The following is a 24738-nucleotide window of genomic DNA, read 5'->3' on the forward strand; positions in this document are numbered from 1 at the left end:
CAAATATTGATTTATGCATGCATTCCATGAATGCAATCCACGCTTAAATCACAACCACCCTGTATTGATAACAATGAACAAATGGTAGGGCATTATGTGACTAAGAAGACCCATCTTCCTGTCCAGTATTAGGCCTAGTCACCTGTTATGATCTTTCTCTCCATCTTTGCAGGGGGTCTGCTTCTGTATCTCCTTCCCCAGGGTTTGCAGTTTAGAATCTCTTTCGGATAGCACCCATCCTCCATTCTCTTTACATGCTGGATCCATCTGTTTCTGTATGAGTCAATAAAATTTGGTACTGAAGTTGTCTCCAGTTCTGATAGGATGTCTTGATTTCTTTTCATGTCAAGTCTGGTATAGCCTGCGGCTCTGCACATGAAGTGCATTTCTGCACCAGTCAACCTCCTCCTATCCTCTTTGCTCATTGTCCATGCCTCAGAGCCATAGGTTAAGATAAGGTCTAGCAAGGGTCTTATGTATTTGTGTCCTTGTTTTCTTATGCACGAGATTAGATTTGAAAATATGATTTATAGTTTTAGTTATTCCTATGTAATTGTTTATTTTTTGCTCAATATCTTTTTCTTAGGACAAGTCGTATCCTAGGTATTTGTAAGTATATTAATTTGTTCAATAATATTATTGTCAATGCACATCTTGCTTCTTATTGGATCTCTTCCTTTAAATGCCATTACTTTTGTCTTTGAAGTTAAAATTTCCATATGAAACTAAGAAAATTTTGAATGAAAAATAAATAATGCATTCTCCACACAGAAAAATTAAGAATTTTTTTTTATTCCCAAGTAAATGACAATATTAACAGAGCATCATGCACTGTAACTGTCCAGCAATGACAAAAAAATACAACACACATACGTCTTTATGCCCAAGATAAACATCAGCATAAAGCCTTTATCGAAGGAACTTAACCTAACCATTTTAATGCCACCTATATAACACCCACGCATAAAATAACCAAAGCTTGATGTTCAAAATTACCAACTAGTAACTATTCAGTTTCCAAAATATTTAACACAATTATTCACACTAAACTGTCCTTTTTCAATCCATTATTGGGAATAGAACTACATGTGCTATATAGAAAAATAAATAAATGTTCTATTCCAAATTAACTGTAACAAATAATACTGTATTCAAAAAATATAATAAACTTCATCCCTTTTCCTTTGTTTCATAAACAATATAACAGAAAATTTTCATTATACATTGAAAAAAACTAATGAAGAAAAAGACGTTTGAAAGTTTATGAGAAGAGCACTTGTGAAAAAATTACAAACTATAAGAATATAAAAACCAAACTGTATTCTTAAATGAAAAAGTACTTAAATGTTTCACCATAAGAATTCATGCCACCTATAAAACAATTATTATTAAATTGTTATATAGGTTATTAAACAATTATTAAACACACTGCATTTAAAGTTATACTGCCGCCATGTGATGAAAACACAAACTACTTGTTAGGCTTTGTTATACAGAGGCAGTGATGTGATGCACATTTGATAAAAGAGCTATATTCAGATTTTCAGACCCTGGCATAATGTTTAAAAGAAACAAATAAAATGCTTTATTAAAACCAGAAGAGAGAAACAAGAACAGACTTTCTGCATGCCTGAGATAACCTGCCTAGATTGCATGGACTTAACCAATATGCATGGACTTAACCTTTCACAAGATTTTTTAATGGAATATACCTGCATATATGTCTTCCTAAACATTATACAGTGTATCACTGATATCTTACTGAAGTCCATCATTAAATCAAATTTATTTTTGCAAGATACATGCAAAAAAAAAAAAAGTAACCATTACATCAAACACAGAATATACATGTTCTGTGGGTTCTACATATTTTATGCTATTTAGACTGGCATGTCCAGTGACCAATTCATTAAACTAAAGGCAGAAAACAAAATTTAAAGCAAAAATTCTTCCCAATTTAATGGTGAATTCATGGTTTACTATTGTAATTTTTTTTTTTTTTTTTTTTTTTTTGTGATGAGGAATGCTGCCTTTCTTTCTCAAATCTCAAGAGAGTTAGCAGCTATATACAGGGTGGTTATAATTAAAATGTGTCACTTTATCTGGCTGCTGCAGGCAGGAAAAACTTTTAATAATAGAAAGATGAAATTTGTAATGGATACTATCCAATGCATCAGAAATGAAAAGTCCAAATAAAAAGCTTCAAAAACTGACCAGGAGACAATGGAGATGTGTGTAACTGATAGAGTACTGTCTGGATGAAATGCTAAGTATGAAGATTGAGACGGTCAATGTGGTGGCTGTTTGTGTTCACAGTATGCCGAAATGCAGTATTGCATGATCAACTGTTGCTAAAGCATATCACGGGGAATGTTAAAAAAACATGCCTTTCATTTAAATCAGCCATAGGATGGATATATCCCTAATACACTCTGTCTTTTATATATATCCCATAACCAAGTCGCAAGGATTGAGTGTCCAACATTACTAAAGTAGCAGGATACAATGTGATCATCATTGAATGTTTATGAAGTAGTTGAGTTACTAGCTGACCAATGTGCAGAGGAGTCCTTCCTGCATTAAAACAGTTCTTTCCAAACATCCTCACACCTGAAGAGCACGAATCACAAGATCCACTGCTACCAAGGAACAAGTCACTGAATGCTGAGCTCAAACTTCCTTGAAGAAAAGTGGCCCAATTAAAAAATATGTTGTAAACTCACAACAAACAATGAAGTGGCTCTCCATTGTACATTGCACAACGGAGAGCCACTACCACCTGCAGATGAGATCTCCATGCTGCATAATATATCCAAACTGCCACTGAACTAGAAATAAACCTCATCAGTTCATAAGATGTTCCTCGGCCACATGTCATTGACTTCCATCCTTGCCAAAAAATATAGAGCAAATTCATTATATTATGTGGATCAGTTCTCATTAGCTGTTGCACCACATGGATCTTGTACAGGCACCAATGAATGATGTGTCGAAAAACTTTACAGATTGAATGTTAAGCTGTTGTGATACTGCCCTAGTATGAACAGACAAACATTGATTTTGCTGTACCATCAGGCACAGTAAGAGCACTCTTCAAACAACAGCTGCTTTGACTAGAGTGGGGTGGCAGAGTTAACATCCTCTAATATATGAGTTACAGGTAAACAACCCATTTCATTAGTTTTCTCATCATTTTGAGCAGCCCATTCTGGGAAAGAACTTTTCTCCTTAATCTCTTTAAATGCCAGTATTTTCTAAATGCCGTTTTTCTGATAAAACAACTTTACCAACAAAGCACAATCCTTCTTTTGTAGTACCATTTCAAAATGTGTTAACTGCATTTCCCATTCCAGTTTTTAAAACGGCTCATAAATGGCAGCAACAGTCATGTCATGTCATGAGATAGACAGGAATTATGGCAGACAGTGCCAATTCCTTCCCCACCCCTGGGTGTTTCTGAAACAAATTTTTTTTGCACTTTCCATTTCTTTATGTGCTGGATAGTACCTATTTCCAATTTCATCTTTTATCATTTAACAGTTTCCACCTGACAACCGGGTGAACTGATGCACTTTAATTATAACCACCTTGTATATTATACATATTTTTCATTTTGATGATAATTGAGACAGATATTTGGAAGAAATGTTCAAGAAAAAAAAATTTTGTTTATATACATACAAGCTCATTGCGATGGACTCTTAGCTATATTTGTAATAATGAACTTTTATTTGATCATACAGCACCCTCACTTTTATAGGTTTCTATAACTGCTGCTGTAATGGGACACTTTCTTCAATGAAATGGAATCAATTTTTCTTAAAAAGTGAACTAAATTCAAAATTACATCAGCAAAAACAGCACACATTCTAAGTCTTGTCTTGATATCACAAGTTACAGCACCAGGTCTGGTATGGTATAATGATGTACCCAGTATAATTGTTTGAAGTATATGCTAATTGAGAATGTTAGCGTGGATGCTGTTATTGGTTTTTAAGCACACTAGAGACTCAGGCCATATTCCACAACTGTGTACCATATCCATATAAGTGCGATTGTGGGCAGACTTAAATGTTGTGCAGGCTGAAACAAAGAATAACACAACCCTATTCCCTTCATGTGAGATTTTCTAACTACAGCCACACCCTGACTTACGTAAGGGTTGCGTTCCATGAAACTCTATGTAAGTTGAATGTTTACATGTCGGAATTTCCCTAAATGCTTATGTAGCACTTGCAAATTTGATTGAAGCAAAAAATAAATGTTTGATGAACATGTAAATAGAATTATTTATAAATTTTTTTTTATCTCATGTGTAGGAAAAATTACAAACGTGTACAAAATTACAAAAATTTCAAAATTATACAATTACAAAAAGAGAGAGGAGACAGGCATAATGTCAGCAAGTTATCTTTCGAGCATCGTTCCCAGAATTAACTCTCCAGCTGATAAGTACGCCGCTGAGGAAGTTGAAGGCTGTGAAGATTTAGAAGGGTTTTTTTCCAACACATCACAAAATTTCTCTGCAGCTGCAGAATTGGCACTAGCGACTTCACTGCATACTTTTAATGTTTTGGAAACCAGCATGATGCTTGAACCTATTAAACCACCCGTTGCTTGCCATGAACCTGGCTTTTGGTTTGCCGTATTTATTCTTAATATTTTCATAAATACTTCTTGCTTTTGCTTGAATGGCCATTGGACTCAAGGGTACTTGCTTCTGAATCTGATTTTCCATCCATATTATTAATAGCTTTTCCATCTTCGATATAGCACCTGAACGCTGTTTTGTGATCACCGTTGATCTTAAATGCATTGATCCTTTAAGAAGTTATTTTATATGCACACTGTCCCTTAAAATAGTATGCAATAGATGACTAACTTTGTCTTGCTTCGTACTTCTTAATCATTTTCATCATGTCTACATCAATTTTGTTTTGTTTCCTAGCAAAGCCAGCACTTGCACTTTCCATTGGTCTTTCCCTTCACCATTGTAATAAGTAAATAGGAATGAAGAGAAGATTCTGAAAATTTATTTATGTTTTTATATGATTGAAGATTTCAGTGAAGGGGAACTCATTTCACTATAACACCATAACGTAAAAACCCACAGAATTCCAGTTATCAGTATTATCGAAAATGCAATAAGATCAAGTTTACCACCCGTTTATAATTGATTGCACTAACAGAAAAGCTCAATAAACCAGACAGTGCAAATTGTTTTTATTGTTTTATGGTATTGACCTCCAGAAATGTGTTTTAGAAAAATATCACAAAGGAGTTCAAAATTGATTCTTATAATGGAACATATGAAAACAATGAAAGTGTAGTGCAATTTACATTATAAAAATGACCTTTTAGAGAGATAAATAGCTTAGTTACATAGCGAAAATTTCAACTTCCGAGGTCTTGGAAGGAATTACCAAAAAAAAAAAAAAACAATGTGTGTTAGTGGGTTCACATTACGATATTTTCACAATACCTCCATTTATTCCTACAGAATGCAAAATATGTTTCCCCGATTTTTTTAAGTTTGCACCAGCCAGCAAAAACTTACATAAAGTTGAATTTCCGTAAGCCAAGTATTACATAAACCGGGGAGTGCCTGCACAGCTTCAATTGAAGACTTTGAAAATCCTCCAGTCTACAAAGGGACTTGAACAAAAACCTCTCCAAATGAGTTACAAATAATAAAACTACTAAACTCTCACAGAGGACATGGTGTAGATACAATGCCATTATGTTACCCCTGTATGCTAATAAACACACATTTTATTTATTGATAAGATACATATTAATTTACAAAATTCACAGTTCTTTCCATGATTACTACATTGCATACCTGAATTGTGATCATAAATAAGTAAACTTCTTTCAACTGGCCCAAATTTTTGCACCAAGTTACTAAAATCTTCTTCAGAAAATGTTTTTGATAAATTAGAAACACAAAGAAATGTTTCTGAACTTGAAATGTTTATATTAATTGCTTTGCCATTCACTTTGGTTGGTAAAGGTAAGGACAGCAAAGGATCACAAGATTCTGGTTCATTGAAAAGTATTCTGGCTAAAATTAAACAAAAACAAATTTTTAAATAACTGAATTTGAAAATAATCAATCAGACATTATTTTACTATAAATTAATAACAATAGATAGTGGAGAAAGCGTTAAAACTTTTTTAAACATAAACAGATCAATAATATTATATAGGATATATAATTTTCCTAACTGCATACTTTTGTCAATATACGAGTAATAAAATACATATCAATACAATCAGTAATCACTAAATTATGATCACCCATCCATAATGGACTGCACAGCTGACAGTATAAAAAGCTGAACAGCTTCCTATGCTAGAACAGTGGTAATTTACATCTGATCATGCAACTCAAAGTGATAAAATAGCAGATATGGGATGTAGTACAGATAACACAGTTTTGAAAGGGTATGATTGTGGGAGCACATGCATCAGTTGCTTCCATATCAGAAAAATGGCATGTCATGTCAGTTGCTCACGGCTCTCTGTGGTTAAGGGTACAAATAATGGTGTCAAACATGTCAAACCACCTCCCGCTGACAGAACTGTAAAGGATTATGCAAGGTGGACATTCATGGCGAGGGAAGGGCACAGCACATTATATGGGCTCAATGGCAGGTCACTCTGCAACAGATAACATCGCAATACAATAGGGGGAATGCAAGAACGATATTCCATATAACAATGTGCTACACACTCTCCTGTATGGGGTTTCACAGCAGATGACCCAAGAGACACCCTCTCCTCACTGCTGACCATCATCGACAGCAAATGCTGTGGTATCAACAACACGCTGGTTGGGCACTTGGGCTGGTTGGGCTGGAGGACTTGAAACAAGTGTGCAGGTTGGATGGGTCCAAATAACTAGTGCAACATGTTGCCGGATGCCTTCGTGTGCATGCGTGTGTAGTTCAAGCAACAACAGTCCATGACCCATTGTGCATGGTGCTCGCCCACTATCCAAGCAGGTGGCAGTGGTTGCTTAATATGGGGCATATTTTACTGACAAGAACTACGACCCCTGATGCATATGAACCAATGTTTCACTACGTTTCATTTGAGGTCTACCAGCAGCTATTAGGAGACCATGTGATGCATATGAACCAATGTTTCACTACGTTTCATTTCAGGTCTACCAGCAGCTATTAGGAGACCATGTGCACCTGCCACGTTGCATATTTTCCCAGACAGAAATGGGATCATCCAAGGTGATAATGCGGCTTGTCGTCAGGCCGGCACTGTGCACAAGTGGTTTGAGGAACACAGTAAAAATATCACCCATCTTGATTCGCCTCCAAATTTGCCAGACCTCATTCCAACTGGACACATGTGAGATGTTTTGGAATGGGAAGCGAGGTGTATGAACAGGCTGCAGATCCCTAACAGATGTCTTTAAATATCTGGTGGAATCAATGCCTAGGCAAATAGCAGCTGTTATCCCTGCAAACGGGGCATGACATGGTATTAAGTAGGTGGTCATAATTCAGTGATCACAGTGTATATTGTTATGAAAGTTAATATAAAATAATGAGAACAAGTTTCAAGTGTGGCATGTGAAGTACAGGTGCAATCATAACAGGATATGTTGATGCATATTTCTACAATATTCTGAAGGGTGGCCTGTCAGTTTTGAACTAACAGCAATGCCAAACAGAAGTTATTGTTATTGTTATTATTTGGTTTTAGGAGCATTAGCAACTAAGGCCATATTGTTCCGGGGATATGCGGTGGTCATTCCCTCACCTTTCTGCATCTTCCGTATTTGGTGGTCACGGGCTCGAACCCCAGTCTAATCAAGAAGCGAGTGCTACGCACTGCTGCTCCTGCCCACCTGGCTACGGAGGCCCAAATAGAAGTACTTGTATCTTTCAACAAAAAAATGACCAGCTGTTATCAAAAATCAAGAATTAATATCGAATTATATGTAAAAGTTAAACAAATCTGCAAGGAGACATTCCTTGCAGATTTGTCCAAGGAGACATTAAAAACTGTCGGAGACCACTGTCTCCGACAGTTTTTAAATTCTGTACAGTGGGATAAACTGACGATGTTACCAACAGTAAATTCTAAGTGGGAAGCATTCAAGGAATTAATCGTGGAAGCTACTAAAAGTTTCATACCTATTAAGAAATATTGTTCAAGGTTTAGGCCTAAATGGTTATCTAATGAACTAATGAGACTCGTAATAGAGAAGAAAAATGTACGGGATGCATATAAATTATCAAGCGACTCAGAAGCCTATGGCAGATATAAGCTAGTCTGTAATCAGGTGACAAAGGAGGTTAGGCAGGCAAAGGCAGATTACGAGAAATCCTTGGCAAAAGATGCTAAGAAAAACAGCAAGGATTTCTTTGCTTATATAAACTCTAAAAGGAAGGGGATGAATTTGATTGGTCCACTTGACATCGATAGTTCGACTGTTGATGATCCTTCTCAGATAGCAAACAAACTGAATGAGTATTTTGCATCTACATTCACACATGAGGAATTATTAAGGTTTGAAAATGGCAGAAGGTTATCAAATTGTAGCAGGATACTTAATGATTTTGTAATAACTGAAAGCAAAGTGGAGAAGAAATTGTTGAAGTTAAACATAAGAAAGCACATGGGGTGGATGGGATCTATTCAGTTGTATTAAAGGAGGCGGCAAAGCAACTAAGCAAACCCTTAGCCATAATTATGAGAGTGTCCTTGGACTCAGGGGAGGTTCCCACAGACTGGAGATGTGCAAATGTATCCCCAATTCACAAAGGGGGATCGAAGGGTGACACGAGTAATTACAGACCAGTTAGTTTAACTTCAGTTCCGGGTAAAATAATGGAGTCACTGGTTAAAGATGCATTGCAGGATCATCTAGACAAGACTGCAGCAATAATTCAGACACAGCATGGGTTTGTTAAGGGAAAGTCTTGTCTGACAAATTTGATAGGATATTATGATGTGGTTACAAAGGAACTGGATGCAAAAAATAATTTTGATATCATATATTTGGATTTCAGGAAAGCTTTTGACACTGTTGCGCATGGAAGACTATTGTACAAATTGGAGTAGAATGGTATTAAGGGTAAGTTGCTACAATGGATAAAAGGATGGTTAAGTGGGAGAAGACAGAGGGTGGTAATCAATGGGTGCTGCTCTTCTTGGACTAATGTTATTAGTGGAGTCTCACAGGGTTCGGTGTTAGGTCCACTGTTGTTTTGTATATTTATCAATGATATTGATGAAGGTATATCAGGATTAATGTCGAAGTTTGCAGATGATACAAAGGTTGGCAGGGTTGTTAATGACAGTAACGGCAGTGTGCTATTGCAACAGGATCTAGATAATTTGGGCAGATGGGCTAAGAAGTGGCAACTGAAGTTTAACCTTGACAAATGCAAAGTACTGCATATGAGTAGAAGTAACCCCAGAGAAACGTACCAACTGTATGGTACTACACTTAAGGTGGTAGAAAATGAAAAAGACCTGGGAGTAATTGTGCAGTCAGATATGAAGTTTTCTGAGCAATGCAGGCAGGCTGCCAGGGCAGGTCATGGGGTTTTGTCAATGATATATAGGAATTTTGCTAGCAGGGAAAAGGAGGTGATTATCCCTCTGTATAAGGCAATGGTCAGCCACGCCTTGAGTACTGCGTACAGGTCTGGAGGCCTCATTTTAGGAAGGATGTAGATTTACTTGAGCGTGTACAGAGAAGGGCAACAAGATTGGTCAGGGGAATGAAGGGATCCTCTTACCAAGAGCGGCTTAAGTTCTGCAAATTGCAGTGGCTGGAGACTAGGCACCTGTGCGGTGATCTGATTGAGGTGTATAAGGCCTTGAATGGGTTGAGCATGCTGAATTCTGATGGGATCCTTCCACTTGTTCAGATTACGAACCTAAGGGGACATAAATTCAAATTAAGAAAAGACAGATGTAGATTAGATATGTGGAAATTTGCCTTTAGCCAGCGGGTGGTTAATTGCTGGAACAAACTTCCATCTGTCGTTGTGGAAGTTGATAGGTTGAATAAATTTAAGGAGAAACTGGACAGGCATTTGGAGGGAATGGTGTGATTTTTTTTTTTTTATTTTGGCTGATGCTGCATAAGCTCATACACTTGCTTTCTTGCATCAAATGTCACTGCTACTACTACTACTACTACATTTTCAGGTCATGGTTCTTTAAAAAAAAAGAAAATTTCATGAAAGCCTTGATATTTAAAAATATAACACAGAGTTCAAATCAAATAGAACAAAAGTAATATAATTTTTTAAACAAATATTTTAGTGCTGAAAGCCTCAAACTATATAAAATTCAAACTACAACGTTACTTAGTGCATTTGCATCATTGCTACATAGTTTTGTGCCTCCGTAGCCAGGTGGGAAGGAGCAGCAGTGCATAGCACACGCTTCTTGATTAGACCGGTTCGAGCCTGTCACCACCAAATACGGAGGATGCGGAAAGGTCAGGGAATGACTACCGCATATCCAGGAGCAATATGGCCTTAGTTGATAATGCTCCAAATAACAAACCCAAACAAACAGCTACATAGTTGAATTTTTTAGACAAACCGAAGTTTGTACATTGGCATCATTATTGTAACATCTCATATTCCAAAATCCTTCGCAAGTTGCCTGTCTTATTCTGCAAGTAACGCTTCCCTATTAGAGAAGATTACTGTTACTTATAGTTTCAGCTGAATATCATCATGCAGATAGGACAAGTTGGAAATGTGTTGGGATAATAAACACTCTTATCCACATCTTTGTTCCTATTAGACATAGAAAAGCAAAAATTTGGAGTAAAATGACAGGAGAGAAAGAAGATATGCCATTGAAAAAGGATAGGGGCAGTTACTCCTCAAACTCACACTCACTCAAGTGGGAGTGCTGTCTCGAATAGGCAGCACTTCCCCAGTACTGAAGACTGTTGTTACCTATTCTCTGTGAAGCATACCATCAGGCTCCCCCAGACAGCACTGTTTCAAGGCTGGTTGGTTCTCAACAGTGAGTAGGTAGGTACTCAGAGGTATAAGGGATGTTTGTTTGTTATTTGGTTTTTAGGAGCATTAGCAACTAAGGCCATATTGCTCCGGGATGTGCAGTGGTCATTCCCTGACCTTTCCGCATCCTCCGTATTTGGTGATCACGGGCTCGAACCCCGGTCTAATCAAGAAGCGTGTGCTATGCACTGCTGCTCCTGCCCACCCGGCTAAGGAGGCGCCATGGTATAAGGGATAACAACCCAGTTATGACTTATTTACATAATATGAGACATACCAAAAGGTGTGATTCTTAGATTAATATTTTAGGGCAGAAAGACTCAAATTATGTAAAATTCAAACTATGACATTACTTAGTGCATTTGCATCATTACTACATAGTTGAATTTTATAGACAAACCACAGTTTGTACAATTGAATCATTATTGTAACTTCTCATATTGTGAAATCCTTCACACTCTATAATAATGACAGAACTGCAATAGCTAATGTCATACTTGGAGGCTTTCTTCCATAAAATATTATTAGTCTAAGAAGCACGCACACCTTTAGGCATCTCTCATATCATGTAAATAAGTATCAACTAGGTTATCACCCCTTATACCTCTGAGTACCTATCTAAACACTGATGAGAAGCCAAATAGCTTTGAAACGGTGCTGTTTGCATGGTGATACTCAACTGAAAATAAATAACAGTCATCTTCCCTAATGGGGAATGAAGTATAAGAAGGGCTGTTGTTGTTGATTAATGGTTTTAAGACACAAGGGCATCAACGGCCAAGATGTGTCTTTCCAAGTTTTTAATGTAAATCAAACATTTTTTTTTTTTTTTAGATTTGTTTATCAAATCTGATTTGCCGAATAAAATTAAACAATTCATGTATATTCGCATTATTGTCTAAGATCTGTTGAAGGGTAACTGGATTCTGGTTATTGTATGAACTCTGAAAACAAAGGAATCTGGAATTTCTGAATCGAGGGCATACCAAAAGAATGTGTTTTACTGAAAGCTGGACTTGACATTGAACACAGAGTGGGGGATTTTTGTTTGTCAATAGATGAAAATGAGTAAGATGAGTATGGCCAATTCTCAGCCTGGCAAGTATTACTTCTTCTCTGCAACTCTCTCTGATGCGGGAGTTCCATATTTCTGGATTAGGTTTTATTTCCTGTAGTTTATTGTTGACTTCATTTTTCCATATTTGGGCCCATTCATTTTCACTTTCTCTAATAATGATTGGACTAAAATCAGTGTGTGGAACTATCCTTGTTCTGTTTGGCAGTTCTGATGCTGACTTAGCTGCAATGTCTGCTTTTTCATTGCCTTCTATTCCACAGTGTCCTGGGATCCAGCAAAGAGTTATTTCAGAGTGTTTCTTTTGACAGCGGTTGATTAAAAAGTCAATTTCTTGTAGAAGAGGATGACGAGAATGTCGTTTACCCTGTATGGCTGAAATAGCGCTGAGTGAATCCGAGTATATTAAGACAGAGAGGGACGACTGTTGACATATTTCACTTAATGCATTAACTTAATGCAACTTAACTGTATAGCATACAGTTCTGCAGATAGAATGCTGCACTCAACTGGAAGAGATTTGGAAATTACATGCGAAGGGAACACGACTGCTGCACCTACATGTGACTGGGTCTTAGATCCATCCATATAGATTATGAGTTTTCCAGTGTGTTGTGACGTATAGTTGGCATGCAACTGTTGGATATTACATAGTGGAATGGTATTTTTTGGCCACTGAGCGAAGTAAAGATCAATGTTTATATGATGTCTATTCCATGGAGGTAAAGGCATATTTGCACTTTCCGCAATTTTGTTGAGATCGAGTTTCCACTTTTTTATTACTTCTTGAAGACGAATCCCAGCAAGTCTGGATTCATTAGGCTTGGATTCATAAAGTGTTGGCCATAAAGGTTGGATTCATAAAGTGTTGGCCATAAAGGTTGGTTGAGATATACCCAACAGGGGTGAGTTGGAAAGCTTCTTATTTTGGCAGCGTATTGGCAGAGTAGGCATTGTCTTCTAAGATAAAGGGGAGGGTCGTGTGCTTCTATATACAAGCTTTGTACTGGCAAGGTTCTGTAGGCGCCTAGTGCTGATCAAAGGGCACTGCGTTGAATGGTGTTCACAGACCGTAAGATGCTGTTTTTAGCTGATGCATATACTATATCTCCATAGTCTAATCGTGACCGGATTGAGAACAATATAAATTCAGCAATGACTGTCTGTCAGCACCCCAAGATGTTGAGGACACTGCACGAAGGATGTTTAGTTTCTGGAGGCACGTAGTTCGTAGTAGATAGGTTACATGTTTACGGAAATTTAATTTGGTGTCTAAGTTCAGCCCCAATAATCTTATGGAATCTGTCATCGGTATTTCTCTGCCTTTCAGTTTTAATACAGGTCCGGATGAAGCAATCGTAATTTACAGAAGTGTATTGCTGCTGTTTTCCCCTGGGTTAATTGATAACCATTGCTTTTTGTCCAAGTTTCAATTTTGTTTATTGCTATCTGTAGTTGTCTTTCAATGGTAGCCATGTTCGATGATTGACAGGAAATACTTGGTCATCGCGCAACACAGCGGCAACCCCCAAGGCGGAATGCGCTGGTCCCAAAGGAACTAGTAGTTGTTGGTGACTCTATTGTCAGGGAAACGGGAAACATGCTTTGTAAAAAGGATAGGTGGAACAGGACCAGGGTATGTCTGCCAGGGGCAATGGTTGATGACGTTGTAGAGATGATATCATCTTTTAAGGGCACAAAAGGTGATATAGTTGTACACGTTGGCACTAATGATATTAAGAGTAGGAGACCAGGGGAATTACTTAACAAGTACAGGTCACTGATGAAAAAAAGCCGTGAATTAGGGTTGAATTTGAAAGTGTCTGCAATTCTGCCCAGACACGATAGGAGGGAGTATATGATGAGAGCCCTGTCGATCAATTCGGCCCTGGAAAGATTGTGCAGGGCTGAAGGGGTAGAATTTTTTTCAGCCTGGTCTGTATTTGTTAACAGGAGAGACTGCTTCTACAGGGATGGGATACACTTAAATAGAAAGGGTGCAAGAATGTTTGCTGATGCTATCGAGGCAGTGTTAGGTGGGTCGGAAAACTGCTAGATTGGGGGGATACAAGGACTAATAGATTAACAGTAGCCACTGGCAGATGAGAAAGTGATTCTTGCACTGCTTCTATTGGAATGAGCAGCAGCCTGGAAAATAAGATGCAGGATATTTCAGAGACTGCTGGGAATCATGGGGGTACAAGTAAACACATGGGTTGTGTTAGGGTGGCTAAGAGGAAGAGCAGGTGCATGTATACTTGCGTGTACACCAATGCTAGGAGTTTAGTAAATAAATTTGATGAATTTGAGGTATTGCTCAAAACATCAAAGGCAGATATTGTTGGGATTTCAGAGACGTGGTGTCACACAGATATAAGGAATGCAGAACTGGAATTTGGGGAGTACAATGTCTACAGAAAGGATAGACAGGATAGGAAGGGAGGAGGGGCTATGCTATTAGTTAAGAAACACATAAAATCCAAGGAAGTGAAGCCAGTCAACATCGCTGGACAGTGCAGTGTCGAGTCAGTTTGGTGTGACATAAGAATTGGGAGATCAAAATTGAGAGTAGGAGAGTGCTATAGGCCTAATGACTCTGATAAGTATAATAAGAAACTGTACAGAGAAATAGAGTGGGCCAGTAAATCAGAGAGTCTTATAATGGGGGATTTTAATTTCCCAGATATTGACTGGAATTTGGAGCTGGTCACTCACACACTAGCAAGGCTTTTGTGGATTTATTGGATGATTGTTTTCTACATCAGCATGTTCGGGAGGCAAATAGTGGGAGTAATACTCTTGATTTGATTATCAGTAGTGATTCTTCATGCATTAAGAATCTGCAGATAAATGAACCACTAGGTGGCAGTGATCAGAGTGTTCTGAAGTGGGAGTTACTCAAAGAGGTAACTACCATTAGGGGTAAAGGGAAGAGGTATTGCTTTCGTAAAGGCGACTACGATGGACTGAGACAGTATTTAAATTCTATACAGTGGGATCAACTGATGATATTACCAACAGCAAATTCAAAATGGGAAGCATTCAAAGAACTTATCTTGGAAGCTACTAGGCTTTACATACCAACTAAGAAATATTATTCAAGGTTTAGGCCTAAATGGATGTCAGATGAACTAATGAGGCATATGGCAGAGAAGAAAAATGATTGGGATACATACAAATTAACACGTGACACAGAAGCCTATGATAGATACAAGTTGATCTGTAACCAAGTTACAAAGGAGGTTAGGCAGGCGAAGGCAGATTACGAGAAATCTTTGGCAAGGGATGCAAAGAAAAACAGCAAAGAGTTCTTTACTTATGTAAACTCTAGAAGGAAGGGATGAATCAGATTGGTCCACTTGATATCGATGGGTCAACTGTTGATGACCCTGCTCAGGTAGCTAACAAACTAAATGAATATTTTGCATCGACATTCACACATGAGGAGTTATTCAGCGAGGGAAATGCCAGAGGTGTATTCAACTCTAGCAGTAAGCTAGAGAATCTTGTAATAACTGAGAGTAAAGTGGAGGAGAAATTGTTGAAGAAAAACACCAGAAAGGCACCTGGGGTGGATGGGATCTATCCAGTTATATTAAAGGAGGCAGCAAAGGAAGTAAGCAAACCCTTAGCCATAATTATGAGAGCTTCCTTGGACTCAGGGGAGGTACCCATGGATTGGAGATGTGCAAATGTGACCCCAATTCACAAGGGAGGATCAAAGGCTGACACAAGTAATTATCGACCTGTGAGTTTAACTTCTGTTCCCGGAAAATTAATGGAGACACTGGTTAAAGAAGCACTGCAGGATCATCTAGACAAGACTTCAGTTATAGCTCGGACACAGCATGGTTTTTTTAAGGGGAAGTGTTGCCTGACCAATTTGATTGGATACTATGATGCAGTCACAAAAGAACTGGATGCAAGGAATAACTTTGATATCATATACTTGGATCTTAGAAAGGCTTTTGATACTGTTGCACATGGAAGACTGCTGCACAAATTGGAGCAGTGTGGCATTGGAGGCAAATTGCTGCTATGGATAAAAGGGTGGTTGAGGGGGAGAAGACAGAGAGTGGTAATGAATGGACACTGCTCATCGTGGACTAATGTTATTAGTGGAGTCCCTCAGGGTTCAGTATTGGGTCCTTTATTGTTCTCTGTATTTATAAATGATATTGATGATGGTATATCAAGCTTAATGTCCAAGTTTGCAGACAATACGAAGGTTAGCAGGGTTGTCAAGGACACTACTGACACTATGCTGCTGCAACAGGATCTGGAAAGGTTGAGCAGATGGGCTGAGAGGTGGCAAATGAAGTTTAACATTGACAAATGTAAAGTACTACATATGGGAAACAGCAACCCCAGAGCAACGTATCAACTCTGTGGTACTACACTGGCAGTGGTAGAGAATGAAAGGGACCTGGGGGTGGTTGTGCAGGCAGATATGAAGTTCTCTGAGCAGTGCAGACGGGCTGCAAGAGTAGCTCATGGAGTATTGTCAATGATATACAGGAATTTTTCCAGCAGGGATAAGGAGGTGATTATTCCATTGTACAAGGCAATGGTCAGGCCACACCTAGAGTACTGTATACAGGTCTGGAGGCCTCATTTCAAGAAGGATGTAGAGCTGCTGGAACGAGTACAGAGAAGGGCAACAAGATTAGTGAATGGAACAAATAGGTGCTCTTATGAAGAAAGGCTTAAGTCTTGCAAATTACAGTGTCTGGAGACTGGGCACCAGCGAGGTGATCTGATAGAGGTGTACAAAGCCTTGAATGGTTTGAGCATGCTCAATACTGATGGGATTCTTCCTCTTGCTCAGAATAATCACCTGAGAGGGCATAAATTCAAATTGAGGAAAGACAGATGTAGGATAGATGTGCGGAAATTTGCCTTTAGCTAGCGGGTGGTTGGTAGGTGTTACAGACTTCCATCCCTTGTCGTGGAAGTTGATAGCCTAAATAAGTTTAAGGCTCAGCTGGACAGGTATTTCGAACAAACAGAGGGGTGAAGTGGAAGTGGTTATTTTTTATTTATTTATTTTACTTTATTTTTTTTTTGGCTGATGCTGCATAAGCTTGCTTTCTTGCATCAAATGCCTCTACTAATGCTAATGCTAATAGCAAGATCGTCTGCATACATATAAACTTCTACCGTGGCTGGGATGTCTCTTATAATGCTACTGGTACGTAATGCAAAGAGTGTGGCACTTAAAATCGATCCCTGAGGTACTCCTTCTTCTTGTGTGTGAATTTTGGACAGCTCATTCTGGAATCTTACTTGAAAGGTCCTGAGATGAAGAAAATTCTGAATGAATCTAGGCAGGTTACCTCTCAGTCCAAGTTTGTATAAGTCTTGGAGGATTCCATATTTCCAGGTTGTATCGAATGCTTTGGTAATATCGAAAGTTATCATTACCATGTGCTGTTTTTTAAGAAAAGCATTTCGAATGTGAGCTTCAACCTTGATGTGAACATCAGTTGTACTCCTGTTACGGTGGAAACCAAATTGATGGCATGATATAGCATCTTGATCTTCAACAATCCAGACAAGTCTCTTGTGAACCATCTTTTCTATTATCTTTCCTAAACAGCTGGTCAAAGATATAGGATGATAACTATTGGGGGGGGGGGAGGAAGCATCTTTACCGGGTTTCGCTATGGCTACCACAACTGACTGATGCCATGTATCAGGGTAAACATTCTCCTCAAAGATTCTATTGTAAAATTTCAGTAGTATAGATTTTGAGTTTGAGTTGAGGTGGCGAAGCATTATGTAGAAAATGCCATCTGGTTCAGCAGAACTATTTCTAGAATTCTGGAGAGCTTCATTGAGTTCATTCATAGTGAAAGGAAGGTTATAAGAATAAGATTGTTTTGTAACAAAGTTAATTTTATATTTTTGCACGGACATTTTTTTGCATCTAAATGAGTCTTCATAAGATTGAGATGATGAAGTGACTGCAAATGTTTCTGCTAAAGCCTCTGCAATATCAGTTGGAGAAGAAATATCTATTCCTTTCCAGGATAGGATTGGGGCTTTGGTTTGTTGACACTTTCCACTGAGAATACGGATCTTTCTCCAAATTATTCTGGGGTCAGTGTTTCTGCAGACAGTAGAACTGAATCGAATCCACGCATCCTGTTTAGCTTTTCTACGAATTCGGCGTGCTTCAGCTTTCAGCCGTTAATAGTTTATAAGGTTCTCCATTGTAGCATTTCGGCGAAAAATGTTCCAAGCTTTGTTTTGTTTCCTTTTGGCAAGATAGCAATCCCTTGTCCACCAACTATTATACCTTTGTTTCGTAAGGTTAACTTTTGGTATTGCGCTAACAGCAGCTCCAAGTAGTTCTTCTACTATATGTCTAGTGGCATTATTAATAGGTGCAGTAAGAATCAAATGGTTATCAAATTGCACTGTTTTCGAAAACTTCTCCCAATTAGCTCGATGAAAATTCCATGTAATTCTTTGGTTAGATGTATAGTTTGTATCCGTCTGTATTTTGCAAATTATAGGAAAGTGATCACTGTTGTGAAGGTCAGTTAATACTGTCCAATCAAAGCTAGGATAAATGGATGAGGAACATATGGACAGATCCAGAGCAGAGCTAGAACCTGTAGGCAAGTGGATATAAGTATGCACACCGGTATTCAGTAGTGTTAAGTGATAGTTATCAAGTACAGTTTCGATCATCCTCCCTCTATGATCTATGTTCGGGGAACCCCACAAAGGATGATGAGCATTTAGATCACCTAGAAAGCATACAGGTTGAGGCAGTTGATTAAGTAAGTTGTCAAGTTCGGCAATGGAACATGAAACGTTTTGTGGAATAAAAATGGAGATAAGAGTGAGATTAATTCCAAGAACAATACGAACGGCTACTGCTTCTAGATTAGTGGAAAGCTGAACGGGTTTCGATGGTACATTACTACGAACTTATATTGCTACTCCTCCTCTTGCTGGAGACTCAGAACATCTGTCACGTCTATATAGCGTATACTGTGAGAAGTATGGGGTATAATTTGATGATAAATAAGTTTCCTGTAGACAAATACATGCAGGATCATGCTGGTGCATTAAGTATTTTAATTCATCAAGATTGCTTCTTAGTCCTCTACAATTCCATTGAATAATTTTCTGCATTATTTGGGTTTAGGTTAGGTGGATTGATCTGATCGTTTGTTTTTCCCTCGATCCTGTTTATATTTCTCTCGTTTTGAAAAGACTGGGCGAGTAATATCCATCTCATCATCAGTCCTCTACAATTCCATTGAATAATTTTCTGCATTACTTGGGTTTAGATTAGGTGGATTGATCTGATCGTTTGTTTTTCCCTCGATTCTGTTTATATTTCTCTCGTTTTGAAAAGACTGGGCGAGTAATATCCACCTCATCATCAGCATGAAGCAGGAGAACAGCATCTTCATTATCTAACTTCTCATCGATTTCCATAATTCGTTCGGTTGGTTTATTTTGTGTACGATGAGTATCTTTCTCCTTTGATAATGTGCCTGAGTTGGGAACCTCTTGTGGCTTGGATGGCTTTGTATTAGTAACATTTGATGGACTCTTTGTTGCTGTCAGTGTCTCACCATCCGCAAGGATGGATCTAGCCCATTGAGTAAGAGATAATTTAGGAGGAATAGTAATATAAGTCTGTGTAGAAAATTCTTTAGTGTTTTTGACTGCATTGGAATATGTTTTGGCAGGCATCACATTTAATATCTGTTTACGTGCCTCTTGGTAAGATACATTTTTCTCTACCTTGTACTTCATTATTTTCTTTCCCATTTTCCATAATTCGCAAGTTCTAGAATATGCAGAGTGAATACCCTGGCAATTGGGACACTTTGACGTTGCTGCTGTACATTCAGTTTGGGAATGGTCTGAGGAGCCACACAGGGGACAGATTATCTTACCTTGGCATGCTGTTTGAGAATGACCATACTTCTGGCATTTAAAGCATCTAAGTGGATTTGGTATATAAGGTCGGATCTTACAGGAAAAGTAGCCAGCTTTTACTGATTCTGGGAGATTCGGATTGCTGAAGGTAAGGACAACATTTCTTGTGGGTGTAAGGACACCATCTTGTTTGGTCATAATTCTCTTAGCACCGACAACACGTTGTGTTTTAAGTTCTTCGGCAATTTCTTCCTCAGAAACATTAAGGAGGTCCCATTCCGAGATGACTCCCTTTAAGGTGTTTAAACTTCTGTGCGGGGGTCACCGAAATGGGAAGGCCTCCGAAGGTCATTTGCTTCAGGAGTTGTCTAGAATGACTGGGATTGGAAGTTTCTATAAGATCTCCTGAGCGAAGACGTTTGACAATTTTGGGAGTACCTGCTACAGCCTCTATGCTTTTCTGCACAAGAAATGGCGATAAACTACTAAGAGGTTTCGTTGATAAAGAGTGTAAAATTAGAAAAGCAGGTAGGTCATGTGAAGAATCATCTTTTTTGATTCTTTTTGCTTGAGATGACTCAAGTTCATGCGAGCAAGTAGGCTCTACAGTCGGTGATATTAATGGGTCCATAATTGCTCCTTTTCGCCCTGAGTATTGGATTTATACTCAGACTACCAGCCCCCGCCACATGGAGGCAGGAGCGGTGCCACCAGTGACCAAGCGATACGAGATTAGTGGTTAGTTTGTTAGAGAAATTGGTTATATATATATATAAAAGAAAGGTGTCTTTCCTTCCTTGATACGAAGCTTAGTTCTTTATTTAGAAAAAGCCAAAATTAAATAACTTTAAATAAAGAGGGTTTTAACAATCTCTACAATCTGTCACTTAGAGAAAAGACGCTTTCAAATCACTTTGGAAATATCGCTATGAACACTCGCTTGGCACTCGGGGCCTAAGAAGGGCAACTCGTGAAGTATTTCACAATGTGAGCTGTTACAATAATGATGCCTATGTAAACTTTGGTTTGTCTAAAAATTTCAACTAAAATAAAATAAATAAATTTTCTGTTTATACTCCGGGAAGACCAAACGGTCAGAGGAGTTTACAAGATTCACAGAATACAAGAAACAGCACCGTATTCAGCAGTCACGGGCTTGAACCCCGGTCACTCAAGGCACGTATACTTAGGCACCTGCGCACCTGACCACTAGGCTACGGCGGCCTTTATGAAGTAATGATGCAAAATTTACTAACTAATATCAATTTTTTAAACAATATATTTTAATTGTGTTATACATTAATAACTATAAATTTAACCAGATATACACTGAAAAAGCAAAAATAAGAGTAAAAGTGTGTTATAGGCCTAATGACTCGAATGAGTACAACAAACAATTGTACAGAGAAATAGAGTCGGCTAATAAACCAAAATGTCTTATAATGGGGGATTTTAACTTCCCAGATATTGACTGGAACTTGTGGGTTTGTCACTCGCACACTAGCAAGACTTTGGTGGATTTATTGGATGATTGTTTTCTGCTGCAGCATGTTCGAGAGGCAACCAGAGAGAGTAATACTCTTGATTTGGTTATCAGCAGTGATCATTCGTGTATTAAGAATTTACAGATAAAGGAACCACTAGGTGGCAGTGAACACAGTGTACTGATGTGGGATTTACGTAAAGATATAATTACCATCAGGGGTAAAGGAAAGGGTTTTTGCTTCCGTAAAGGTGAGTACAGTGGTCTCAGACAGTTTTTAAATTCTGCACAGTGGGATCAACTGAGATGTTACCAACATCAAATTCAAAGTGCAAAGCATTCAAGGAATTAATCGTGGAAGCTACTAAAAGTTTCATACCTATTAATAAATATTGTTCAAGGTTTAGGCCTAAATGGTTGTCAAATGAACTAATGAGACTCATGGAAAGGTATCCTGATTGATAATGGCAAAAACCTCTGCACCACATAAATTCAAAGGCATTCAGTCACTTCAGAAAAAAAGTTTCCTTCTACCTACAAGTGTTCCAGGGAAAATAGTAGTCACTGGTTAAAGAGGCACTGCAGGATTATCTAGACAAGACTGCAGCAATAATTCAGACACAGCATGGGTTTGTTAAGGGAAAGTCTTGTCTGACAAATTTGATTGGATATTATGATGTGGTTACAAAGGAACTGGATGCAAAAAATAATTTTAATATCATATACTTGGATTTCAGGAAAGCTTTTGAAACTGTTGCACATGGAAGACTACTGTACAAATTGGAGCAGAATGGTATTAAGGGTAAGTTGCTACAATGGATAAAAGGATGGTTGAGTGAGAGAAGACAGAGGGTGGTAATCAATGGGTGCTGCTTTTCGTGGACTAATGTTATTAGTGGAGTCCCACAGGGTTCGGTTTTGGGTTCACTGTTGTTTTGTATATTTATCAATGATACTGATGAGGGTATATCAGGCTTAGTGTCAAAGTTTGCAGTGATAGAAAGGTTGGCAGGGTTGTTAATGACAGTAATGGCAGTGTGTTACTGCAACAGGATCTAGAAAATTTGGGAAGATTGGCTGAGAAGTATCAACTGAAGTTTAACATCAACAAATGCAGAGTACTGCATATGGGTAGAAGTAACCCCAGAGGAACGTACCATCTGTGTGTTACTACACTTAAGGTGGTAGAAAATGAAAAAGACCTGGGAGTAATTGTGCAGTCAGATATGAAGTTTTCTGAGCAATGCAGACAGGCTGCCAGGGCAGGCCATGGAGTTTGTCAATGGTATACAGGAATTTTGCTAGCAGGGAAAAGGAGGTGACTGTCCCTCTGTATAAGGCAATGGTCAGGCCACACCTTTGGTACTGCATACAGGTCTGGAGGCATCATTTTAGGAAGGATGTAGATTTTCTTGAGAATTAAAGAGAAGGTCAACAAGATTGGTGAGGGGAATGAAGGGATCCTCTTACCAACAGAGGCTTAAGTTCTGCAAATTCTGACAAACATTTAGAGTGAATGGCTGCGTGAATTGTTTTTTTTTTTTTTTTTTTGGCTGATGCTGCCTTGGTCCTTGAGGTTGTCACAGACATTCTCTCAGATATGCCAGACAAGCTGTACTTGCTACCTGTGAGTCTAAAACACTGATGGAACTGATATTCGGGTGATGACACTCAAGTCAAGTGGACCCAATTTCGGCAAAGTCCGGACGGTCTGCGAAAGCTAAATCCTCTGCTTGCACCTTCACGATGGTGGGACTGTAGTAATCCAGGGTATAACCTCCATGCACAAGTACATGGTGGGTGACCCCCCCCCAGGTGTGAACCAACGTAAGCAGGGGTCGAGGTGTGGTGCCCACACCACATGGAGGAACGTCGCCCCTCTATGTTAACAGGCAATACTAAGTGGTAGATGACTCTCATCAACCGGTGCAATACCACCACTTTGCTTATTGGAGGCTTGAAGTGGTGGAACCCATGTTTAGTCTCTAGAGCTAAGTTCCGGTCAACCCTTCCCCATCTCTTCCATCATGCAGTATGATTTTTGACTTTTGAGGTTAGGATGAACATCGTTTTAGAGCTGTATCCTTACATTTCGAGGGTACAGCTCTAAAATGGTGTGCGCAGGCAGGCCGTTAGTTAGTACACCGGACCGAACCTATTGGTAACTCTCTAGGAGGCTTCCGGATCTGCTAGTGTATAATCTTGCTACCTCTACTCTGCCAGATAGTGAATGAAGGGAGTCCAAGTAGTGTTTATGTGGGGAGCATTGTCAAGGCCACGTTATGTCAAGGAACTGGGTATATTCTTACCATGTGTACGCCATATCCAAAAATTTCATTACTTCATATAGCATGTCCCACCCACTTTTTCTTACTATTGAATACACCATGAATTGTCAAACTAATAGAGCAAGCATATCTGCGAAAAGATCTAAACCTCCCAAGCACTTCCTAATTCATTTCACAAATTTACATGGTCTCAATTCTAATCTCAACGATGTCCATTTCCACTTGCAGTCTGCCAAACCCCATGTACTGTTTCTGACAGAATCTCAGTTATCGGTTATTTCAACTACTGCTCATCTCAGTTGCCCAAATTATTCGCTGTATGATTCCTTTCGCCTCAAAGGTGGTACTTGTGCATATGTCCGTTCTAATATTTCCTGTCAGAGAATTGGCAATTTGGAATCTTCTCTCTTTGATCTTCTCTGGCTTAAAATCTCTCTACCTCATTGTATCAAATTCATCTGTTGACTCTACCGTTCTCTCAACTCCACTAATCACTTGGAGCTCCTTGACTTCCTCTCTTTGCAACTTGACTTTCTCCAGTCCAACTCTCCTAACAGTCAGGTAATTTTCCTTGGTTATTTTAATATTCACAACTCCAGCTGGCTTCCCTTTTCTAGTCACACCGACCCAGCTGGTCGAGACGCTGAGGCTTTTGCAATTACTAATGACCTTGCTCGGATTGTTCAGTTACCTACAAGAATACTGGACAATCCTAATCATACAGCCAATACGCTTGATCTTTTTCCCACAAACAATCCTTCTAAGTACACTGTCGAAGTGAGAGGTCCTTAGGCACTTCAGATCCCAACTTGATGATTGTCTCTTCTTCAATGGAACATTAATCTCATGGCTATTCCCAACCTCGTGTTGTTTGGCATTACAAGAATGCAAAATGGGATGACCTGAGAGACTTATTTTCTTCTTTTCCTTGGTCGGATTACTGTTTCAAAAGTTCTGATGTCA

The 24738-nt window shown here is 38.7% G+C and overlaps 1 protein-coding gene across 1 annotated transcript in view; it reads right to left on the reverse strand.

Moving 5' to 3' along the window:
* LOC150086919 (uncharacterized) overlaps positions 1-24738 on the reverse strand; it is a 290440-nt gene that overhangs the window by 187981 nt on the left and 77721 nt on the right. The window contains exon 3 of the mRNA XM_090372322.1: positions 5843-6064. Within this exon, the coding sequence (XP_090228448.1) occupies positions 5843-6064 (222 nt within the window). The remainder of the gene's footprint in view (positions 1-5842; positions 6065-24738) is intronic.

Source organism: Mastigoproctus giganteus, chromosome 4 (genome assembly GCF_048544385.1).
Source record: "Mastigoproctus giganteus isolate SK-2022 chromosome 4, ASM4854438v1, whole genome shotgun sequence".
Taxonomy (NCBI): domain Eukaryota; kingdom Metazoa; phylum Arthropoda; class Arachnida; order Uropygi; family Thelyphonidae; genus Mastigoproctus; species Mastigoproctus giganteus.